This window comes from Fukomys damarensis, unplaced genomic scaffold (assembly GCF_012274545.1).
Source record: "Fukomys damarensis isolate Sample0158 unplaced genomic scaffold, DMR_v1.0_HiC HiC_scaffold_8, whole genome shotgun sequence".
NCBI lineage: Eukaryota > Metazoa > Chordata > Mammalia > Rodentia > Bathyergidae > Fukomys > Fukomys damarensis.
Genome location: NW_022900920.1, coordinates 33,370,669 through 33,381,150, shown reverse-complemented (window position 1 = coordinate 33,381,150; position 10,482 = coordinate 33,370,669). Strand labels below are relative to the sequence as shown.

General features: G+C 44.6%; 1 protein-coding gene and 1 long non-coding RNA gene across 4 annotated transcripts in view; one reads left to right on the top strand and one right to left on the bottom strand.

The window, feature by feature from the left end:
- LOC104863767 overlaps positions 1 to 10,071 on the bottom strand; it is a 25,622-nt gene extending 15,551 nt beyond the window's left edge. The window contains exons 1-2 of the long non-coding RNA XR_780662.2: positions 9,926 to 10,071; positions 3,320 to 3,417 (exon numbers count right to left, since the gene is read on the bottom strand). This is a non-coding gene — a long non-coding RNA (uncharacterized LOC104863767). The remainder of the gene's footprint in view (positions 1 to 3,319; positions 3,418 to 9,925) is intronic.
- A 178-nt stretch (positions 10,072 to 10,249) lies between these two features.
- The window catches only part of Slf2 (SMC5-SMC6 complex localization factor 2), a 46,243-nt gene continuing 46,010 nt past the window's right edge, over positions 10,250 to 10,482 (top strand). For all 3 annotated transcript variants that reach the window (XM_010626374.3, XM_010626373.3, XM_033761467.1), the window contains exon 1: positions 10,250 to 10,411. In XM_010626374.3, coding sequence (XP_010624676.1) covers positions 10,272 to 10,411 — 140 coding nt within the window. In that variant the 5' untranslated portion in view covers positions 10,250 to 10,271. The remainder of the gene's footprint in view (positions 10,412 to 10,482) is intronic.

Sequence of the window (10,482 nt, the reverse complement as noted above, 5' to 3'; positions counted from 1 at the left end):
AAAAAAAAAAAAAAAATCTGTATACATTCATTTGTATTTAAAACAACGAATGGTTTTTAAAACTTTGAAGCCAAATAAGAGATTAAAAAGTTGAAAGCAGTAATTCTCTGATGTATCCTCTAAGTCCGATGCCTGGGGGCAGTGTGAGTGGGGCCTGTGCAGTTTCATGTACAGACGTCTCTGACTCGCAATGGTTTCACTGAGAGGTCTTCTCCTTTGTTGATGCTGTGAACGCAGCACATTTTCAGTAGAACCCACACTCAGTTTTTCCCGTGTTCACAATGCGCCGTATGGGGCTTCCTAAGGGACGCCTCAGGCAGCTGCAGCTCCTCGACAGCCACAAAGGGGAAACAACCAACCCTAAGTGACCATGCAGTCAAGCTGCAGTGTTCAGTAGACTCTGCAATAAATGCATTTTCCACCTAATGATATTTTCGACTTAGGATGGGGTTTATTGGCTGCAGCCCCATCACGTCAAGAAGCATTTGTGTTTCTTTCCAGACACTGTCTTGTGCATGCTGCAAGAATAATACGTCAGTAAATATGAGATGCCCACCTTAAAAAACAAAACTCACATACAAATGGGATTTCACTAGATGCACAATTGTGTGCACTTTGTTTTTTCCTTTAATACATCTCGGTATGTTTTCATATCAGCACATTAATATCCTCTCTAGTCTTTAATGTCATATGGTATTCTGGGAAAATGTGTCCCACGATTTCTTTAACAATTCCTTTTTGGCCAAGTGTGGTGGCACACACCTACAATCCCAGCACTCAGGAGAGTGAAGCAGGAGGATCACCTGGAGCTCGAGGCCAGCCTGGACTATACAATAAATGAAAGGCCAGCCTGAACTACAAAACAAGACCATCTCAAAAAGGAACCCCTGTTTGGTGAACAGTTGAGCTGTTTTCAGCTTGACTATTACAATGCTACAAGCAGCCTTCACTCCGCTGTGAACTTTGCTGCTGCCTCCACTGTGCTCTGCACCCAAAGCCCTCCTCTTCCTTCTGTGCTGCAGAAGGCAGTAGCCTTCTCCCACTCCTCTGGAGGCTGCTGTCCATCCTCTGGGGTCCTGTGCCTCTGAACCTGTCACTTCCCGTGTTACCTTCCTTATTAATGCTCCTCATGACTGGCACATGGGACATTTTGTCTTAAGTGCTCCCTGCCATCACTCCAAGATACAAACAGGGAGCAGCAATAAAAATGAATGTGGCGTGGTACAAAATGTGAAGTTTTTACTTCAGTAGTCCTCGCCTCTGGGTCCTGCCTACCTTATGACATAGTATATGAGATGCCTACTTTCCAAAGTTCCCCACTGTCATGTCTAATCCCAATATCAGAGCAGTCAGATTGGTTCTTTCTTACATGATATACCTTCTTCCCTGGCCTCAAAGTGTCTTATTTTTAAGAAAGCTCTCTGTGACTCTAAGGATCCTAAACTGGCACCCCTGTTCCAGAGGTTACTGTCCTGTCAGAAGTGGTCATCCTGAGCATTTGCTTTTCACAATTATTATGCAAATAGGTAGGCTGTAATGTTCTATGGCTAACAACCTGAAAATGTCAGAACTTCAAGTCCTACAGCCATCTAATCCGGGTGAGTCACAAGGAACCTGTGACATAAGGCCAGCAGAATGCACAAAACTGCCCAAGCCCTGTGGAGACTGGGTAGCGGGGCTACACACAGAACAGGCAGGTTTCATGGTAGAATTCAATCCCAAAATGAGCTTGAGGTCTAAGTGCTTTGTGGGTCGGTACATCTGTGGACACCTGTTGTTTTCCCATTTGTTCTGCTGAATCAGAGACAGACACCCAGAATCCCTGAGGCTGATCCCTTGACTTTCACACCTGTCCACCTGTGAATTTTTCATTTGTGATCTAAGCTAGCAGCACTCAAAGGGCCTCTGGAAAACCAGGCGTGGCATTTCTAGGCTATGCTCTACAAAACAAAAACAAAGCACATTTTCCTGCTCCTGATTACCCAGGAAAGGCTGGTTTCTGCTCTCGTCATAAAGAAGAGCACAAAGTAAGAACTTTGAGCATAGAAAGAGAACATTATGGTAAGGAAAATGTGAGGCCCCTACACTGGAACCTGGATTCTAGGGGATTCTTGGCATGGATTGTTTGCATGTACTGCACACTGAGACCTCAGCCTGAAGCCTACTTCAAGGAAAGGAGGATCTGGTGAGTGGGCTGGGAAGGACTTGGGTGGGGGGCACTTAGAAAGGCTTAGCCAGGGCCTTTCAAAGGCAAAGAATGCTCTCAGGTTCACTGGATGCACTATGAATGATGAGTTAAAGAGCAAAACCTCAGACAGGAAACCAGTTTGGACGCCACTGCAAAAGACTGCAGGAAGGGCTAACCAGAACCTGTATTGGCTGGGCTGCGGGACAGACAAGATTTTTGAGTATTCAATATACGTACTTTTCTAGAGTCTACAAACCAGTAAGAAAAATATAAACAAAGAAATATAAAATTTTAGAAGAAAATGAGTGAAATCTAGAAACAGGCTATTAGAATCCAAAGCAGCCCCCTAAAATGTATGAGAATATATTCAACCTAACAATTAAATGAATATGAAACACTGATAATCTATTCTTACTTTCAGATTAGCAAAAAAAAAGGATGGCAATATCGAATACAGGAGCAGATGTAAGGGAAGCAATATTCTCATACACTGCTAGTAGGACTGCAAGTTATTTTCATCATTTATGGAAGTAATTTGGCAGCACACAATAAACTTGATAATGCAGACACCCTGTGACCCAGTAATTTCCCTCCTGATTAACCCATAGATGTTCTCGCACATGGACACAAAAGAGCATGTACAGCGGTGTCCATGACAGCACTGTTAACAATGGGCAAACAAAATGCTGCATAGTAACGGCACACAGAAATGAAATGTGCCCGTATGTGTATTTCTAAAAACATGCAAAAACTCCTATTAAATACATGTGTATATGAAAAAATTTTAGTAGACTTGAAAACAGTGGAAAAGAGAGGACTTTAACTGGGGGTTAAAAGATTAGTAATGATATGTTATAATGACATAAAAAGTAACTAGATTACAGGTTAACAGTCTGAGTTCAAGAGGTGAATGCATTTACATTATTATTCCTTGTATTCATTTATATATTTTACATTTCTAAAAAGAATCAATGAGTGTACGTGTAAAACAGAAGATACAAGGGCTATTGTGCTACTCAGGGTACAAAATCAATACTTCGTGGTGACTGGTAACACACGGGAGCTGAGGGTGATGGGGGTAAGGTTAGTGCGAACTCCCTGTAACTCTCCTCTGGGCATCAAAGTACTCACCGATTCTTTCTCTTTTGGCTCCAAGAGACATGCTTTGAGAGAGTATGGTCTTGGCTGGGCGTGATGAGGCACACCTGTAATCCCAGCTACAAGGGAGGCTGAGGCAGAAGGACTGCAAGTTAAAGCCAGGAAACTCAATGAGCCCGTCTCAAAAACTAAAATAAAAAGGGCTGGAGAAGTAGCTCAGTAGCACAGCACTTGCTCAGCATGTGTGAAGCCCTGTATTGAAACCCCAGTACTGGTGGAGGTAGGGAATCTCACAATACTACTGGAATAAATCAAGGTTACATGTCACAACATCAAGTGGCTGTGTGAGTTTACTGCAGCTCTATCATGGCTCACCCAACCGCTCCTGGGGTGATGCTAAGAGAGGAGGCAGGCCTGCACCCTCATGCAGACACCATCGTCTAGAGAGGCTGCCCCATTTAATCAGGAATGTGCCCCCCAGTTTTCCATCCTACCTCCCCTATACTGAGGCTGAGTACCACGTGCCATTTATCACTTGTGTGGACACTGGACAAAGTCCACTTTCTAATTTGTAGAAACACGGTTATTAAGTGGGTCAGTATTCATAAACTGCTATGTGCCTGACCCATGGTAAATTCAGTGCTTGTCACTGACATCACTGGAATTAAGAAATAGTCTTTGATTCCAAGTGTCTGTTAAAGGAGGAAAATGGGTCTGATTCACTTACTTATGTTACCTGCCTAACCCCAACAGGCATAAGAGTGAGATCCTCAGTTTGTACCACTCGAAGGCAAAAACCTGGAGTTTCACATGAAATTCCTCTTTCAAGTGTTCTGTCTCTAAAAGCCATCCAATTTCAGGAGGCCACCTGATCAGTATTTTGGTGTCAATGAAGCTTCGAGCTTGCAAATAAGATAGGAGAAGCCAGGTGTGGTGACACATATCTATAATCCCAGCACTCGGGAGGCTGAGGCAGGAGGATCGCTGCAGAGTTCGAGGCCAGCCTGATTCACAAAGGAAGATTCTGCCTCAAAAAAAACCAAACCAAACAAACAAACAGATATGACGGGCCTCTCAGAACTTGATAAAGAAAGGACCCTTGGCTGGGCTGTAGCTTAGTGGTATAGCACTTGCTTAGCACACGGGAAGCCCTAGGTTCAATCCCCAGCACGGCAAAACAAAATAAAACAAAAACAAAAAAACAACATCACGATAGGCTGTTGAATTCTGGGAAGAGCACTGCAGCAGTGTGAGGTCATCCTGTCCCCAGAAGGCCCTCATTAGTACTCTTCTCTTGCACCATTTGCCTTTCCCCTTTCTTACCAGCACTCCTTATCACACTTAAGACTGCCACCTTAGCCACGCTCTCCATGTAGACTGCTGTCACAGTGTGGGAAGGCTGTGTGACTGCCGGGGCAGCCTGAGGGTCTCTGACCTGCCTGGCAGATGCAGCAGGGTATGGCCACACATCACCTCTTTCCATGGATTCAGTGCAGTGCTTGCTCCAATTACAGCAAATTCAATTTTTGCTTTTTTGGAACTACCAGAAATTCTTTTCAATCTTTACAATCCAAGGTTGGCTGATATAGACTGAGAACCCCTGGCTGTGGGGGGGGCTGGTCGTGTATCACAGGAGAGAGGCAGGATGTTCGTGGTGCTCCCTCCCAGCTTCACCAGTGCTGACAGGGAGTTGGGCCCAGGATACACCCCAATACCTCACCAGCTGGGGTGACTGAAGGAAGCCTAGTTCTTTCCCAAACAAGCTTCTGCTGTTCAGTGCTAGCCACACAGAAGAGTATAGAACATCAATACAGGGTCACACATTTCTACTACAACCACAGCAGAGGCTGCAGAAACAACATTTATATCATCATCATCATCATCATTGAAAATAAATGCGTAACTGCTTGGGCCAGGAATTTAGCTCAGTGGTGCTACTGCCTGCCTTGTAAGCACAAGGTTCCAAGTTTGATTCCTGGTTCAAAAAAAAAAAAAAAAAGAATAACCAAGAAAAAATTTTTTCAAGCAACACGTCTATATGCCATGTACACAGTACCAGTACTCTTAAAAAAAAAAAAAGAATAACAGTACTCTCTATGCATTGTTTTGTTGTTTTAGTGTTGCAGTGCCATTCCATCAATTACAAGACCCTCTAGTGGCATGATAACCAAGTGTGTGAAACACGTAACTGCAGGCTAAGTCCCTAAACCCAGTATTTCCCAGAGTTTCTTTCTTTTTCTTTCTTTTTCAGAGACAGGGTCTTGCTATGCAGTTCAGGCTGCCCTTGAACTATGTGGCCCAGCCCAGCCTTGAAGTGATTCTCTCCTGCCTCAGTCTCCCAAGTGCTAAGACAATAGGAGTGAACCACCACACCTGGCTTCTTCTATTTTAGATGTACAAGTAATCTCTTTATGCCCTACTATCACTAACAAAGTGACTCTAGAAGAAATCTGAATAGCTATAGAGAACATTATCTATTTATTAGTTTTTAGAGTTATTTTCAATTTTAGATAGATGATACTGATTTCCCACTTATGATTATCTTAAGGTTTTCTTTTAAAATAAAAATACTAGGGCTGGGGATTTAGCTCAATGGCATCGCACCTGCGCAAGGTCCTGAGTTCAACCCCCAGTACCACAAAAAATAAAATAAAAATACTTAAGTTAAAAAGTGGCTTAAAGAATATATTAGTAATGTAGGAGATCTTTAGGTATGTCAAAAATCACAAATGTTTCTTGCATGTCTACTGGGGGAAACTGTCTTGTACTGTTCCATAATGAAATAACAAGAGCTGATTTAGTAAACATCAGATCTGCTTTTCCAGTTTTGCTAATTACTCCCAGGAAGTCTGGACTGCTTGACATCCTATTACTTTTGGCATTTTCCTGGCAGCCCCTGAAACAGACTCGGGGCTTTTCCCAAACATTTGTTGGGTTGTTCTGAGTTCAGCATCTGTGTGCAGTACCTAGTGTGGATCTTGAACTGCTGACACCCCTTTCCTTCTCCCGAACTTGTGCGGCCTGTCAGGCTTTCAAGCCAACTCTTCCCTGTCTCCTACAGCTGTCCTTGTCCCCTCTCAGCCACTCTGTATCACCTACACGCACACACACGCGTGTGGGCTCTTGCTGCCTGCCCCCGCCCAGGTCCTGCAGCAGATGGGTCTTTGTTGGTTTGCCTGAAATCACCCTTCAATAGCCTTGAGCTTAATTCCATGGTGTAGTAATCTCAGCAAAAACTTGCCATTTCTGGAGAATCTGAAGTGACTTTGCACCTTCTCAGCTTTTTAGTAACATTCTTTGTAACTTACTGATTGTTTAGTTCCTACTCCCCTGCCTTCTCAGGTATTGTGTGAGGCCATCTGCCCAAGACTTTCCCCCTTTGTGATTGCTGGGGAACTCTGGACACTCCTCTCAGCACTACAGCCTTGAGCTTTATTCTCTCAACAAAACTCATCTAGTGTTTATGTAACATTGTTTCAGCTGTTGTCCATCCCTTCTCCTCAAGGCCAGAGCCCTGTCCTGTTGCCTTTCACAACTCAAGACACTAAACAGAGCTGAACTATACTCCATAAAAGCTTAATGGAAGGAAGCCACCTTGTCCTATAGCTTTTGCTTCCTTATCCCCTTGCTCAAAAATCTTCCCAGACTAGTGCCAGGGATTTAGCTCAGTGGCACAGCTCCTGCCTTGCAAGCTCAAGGTCCTGAGTCCAATCCCCAGTACCAAAAAAAACAAACTTCCCAGACTAGCCTTTACAGTCATCCGGACTTCATTTTTCCACATTAGTTTTCCAATTCTTGCCGAGGGTTTTCAAGTTTCTAAGTCAGTCTTGCTTACATTACTCATTATCTTCTCCTCAGCCCCACCTCAGCTTTTCTCTCCCTCTCCACATATACATGAGCTCTTCAACATCTTTTACCTACTGTAGTTTCCTGGTTGTCTATTTCCATCCTACTGTAAACTAAAGTATAAACACCCTTGTACAAGGCCGAGACAGTTCAGTGGTAGAGTGCAGCCTAGCATGCTCCCGGTCTTGGGTATGATCCCAAGCATACAGAGAAAAAGGAAACCAAACTCTTACAGTCATGTTGTATATGTGTGAGATAGATATATCTACAGATATATTTATATATATATTGCACTTAAAGTGGGAGAAAGGGTATAAATACAAAATAAAGGGCAGATGTATTTGGGGGAGAAGAACTTGAGAAGCCACCAGCCCTTCTTGTTAGCATGTCAGACATATCTCACCCTGTAAACCAAATCTGTGTCCTTCTCCTACAGTTTACACAAGGAAGTGCCTGGATGCTTATTGAGGATTTAGATAACTACTTCCTTGTTAAGAAGAGATTTTTAAAATTGTGTTTTCATTATGACTTCATCTCCATTTATTGATCAAGGGATTTCTTGCCTCACTTAACTCTATAATCTGTTGCTCAGATTAGGAAAATGTGAAATCTATTGTTTGGTAGTATGAATACAGACTTTAAAGTGATACCTTGGAGGCTGGATGATTCAAATACTATAATCCAAGAAAAGCAACTAATTAATCATGCAGAATGTGTCTTATGCATTATTCTTTTTATGGAAAGCATAGAATGAAACGAACCTGATTAAATGTTTTGTAGACGTGCTGTTATAGAAACAGAAACTGTATAGAAACGGTCAACAGAAAGCACTAAGTCAGAGGACAAGAAAACAATATATACAAAAAGCCCTTACTAAACAAATATATAAGCCATTATTCATTTCAACACATTTTCAGTAACTATCACGTTCATTCTTTGTTTTGTTTTTTGGTACCGGGGATCGAACTTGGGTCCTTGTGCTTGCGAGGCAGGCACCAGAACCACTGAGCAAAATCCCAAGCCCTTGCTTTGTTTTTTGAGACAGGGTCCTGCTCTGTAGTTCAGCTTGGCCTCAAACTCACTCCTGCCTCAGCCTCCCAAGCACTGGGATTACAGGCGTGCGTCATCACACCTGCCTCATTTTTTTATGTAGAGAACAATGCTCATATAAAAGCAGTATAGTAAATTCTGAGTTGCAAGGAACAGAAAAGTGCTCTTTCAGTATTTCTTCCTTGTACTACCACTGCCTATAGCTAGCCTAGAAATTTCATGGATTATAACAGCCCTGTATGGTCATGGTTTCTCTTCTACCCTCTGTTTGTCAGCCCGCTGGCCACTTTATTCCTCATTAATTCTTCCTCCAGAGGGCTACCAGAGAAGAGAAAGGAGGTGAACCTCAGGTTAGTCCAGCATGCTTAGTGACAGGCTCAGTTAAATCTCAGATCTGTCCAAATTCTTTTGTGTCATTTAAGATTTTGCTCCATCCAATTCATTGAACACCCTTGGCAATTTAAGCTTGGACATCCTGGAGATAGACATTTTGGTTATTAACAGTTATTTAACAGTATTTGCCCTAACCCCAAAGACTTTATGGGAAGTTAAGATTCACTGCCAGAATGTCTGGGAACAATAATCATCACCAATTACACAAGAGAATCTTAACTGTCCAGTTTACATTGCTTATTTTGTCTACAGTTTACAATTTCCTGGAGGAGTAACATACCCCTTGTATAGACTCTGACCAGTATCAATATAAGGAAAACCCTGGCTAAGAGACTGCAAGCACAAGCCCTTTACCAAGGAGGGCCGGAGGCTGCTGGTACTATATTAGTCTATGTTGTCCACGGAAGCCTTCCATGAGAACTTTCTTGATAACTCGTGAAAAACAAAATGCTTTTGTGGTTCAACGACTTTACTTCAAGGTCAGCTTTTTCTTTCTGAAAAAACAGACTCAGTGTAGCCAGGCATGGTGGTGCACGCCTGTAATCCCAGCACTCGGAAGGCTGAGGCAGGAGGATCGCTGTGAGTTCCAGACCAGCCTGGGCCACAAAGTGAGTTCCAGGTCAGGCTCAACTACATAGTGAGACCCTGCCTCAAATCCGCCCCCTCAAAAAAAAAAAAAAAAAAAAAAAAAACTCAGGGCCGAGGATTTATCTCAGTGGTTCTAGAAGCTGTAGGTCTTGCAAATGCAAGAAACAGAGTTCGATTCCTGGTGCCAAAAAAAAAATCAGAAAAGTATGCTGGCCACCTTAAGTCACCTGAGTAAAATACTTCGGGCTACGGATTTAGCTCAGCCGCCTGCCTCACAAGCTCAAGGTCCCGGAGTTAGATCCCCGGTACAAAAAAAAAAAAAAAAAAAAAAAAGACTCGGACAATTAAGCTTAACATGGTTTCTCTTATAAGAAACAAATATAAACTAGGACGAAAATAAACGATGCAGTGAATAGGAAGAGAGATCATTTGCAAATGGAGGAAGTAGGGGAAGGGGATATAGAAATATCCACTCCCCACCAGGAAAGTGACCATCATGTACGGACTGCAAATACGTACTAATAAAAACTAAAAATTGGAAGAAGAAAAATAGATGCGTCTAACACTTTAAAAACGCTCGCGGCCCGTTTGATTGGTCGCACAACTTCTCGGTCACAGCAACTGGGCTACCTGTGGCACAAATGGGGCACCACAACCCACGCGCCGGGGCTCAAGCCCAGGGCAGCCGTGAACGCTGCTCTGCTGCCGCCTCCATCACCCCCACCCGGCTTCCGCGTCCCCACTTCCTCCCGCCCAACTCACCAGCCGAGGCGCGCGGCCTCCACACACGTGACGGGGCGGGGCGGGCGGTTTTCTTCCTCCCCCCCTTCCTGAAATCCGCCTCCAGCTTCCTATGGCGCTCCCGCCAGAATGACTCCGGTACCAGCCAATCAGGATGCGAGTTCTCCAGTAACGCCCGCCCCCTCTGGGCTCCCGGTCCTTCCCGCTCACTCCGGAGTCACTTCCGAAGAGAGAACCGCCATGAAGAGAGAAGCGGGTGCCGCCCACCCCTGCTCCGACAGAGTCCCCGAGTCCCAGCGGCACGACGGCAGCCACGCACCCACGCTCTCCATCCACAGCTCATGCCGCCGTCGCCAGCGGCGCCGACATGACAAGGCGCTGCATGCCCGCTAGGCCAGGTTTCCCCTCGTCCCCAGCCCCGGGGTCGTCACCCCCGCGCTGCCATCTGAGACCCGATGGTACCGCCCCTGCCGCTGCGGGAAAGAGAGCAAAGAGTCCTGGGGACAGGTACCGTGCCGAGGGCTGGAGAAGGGGCCGGGCCGCGGGGGCAGGGTTGAGGGAGGCCGCGGACGGCCGCT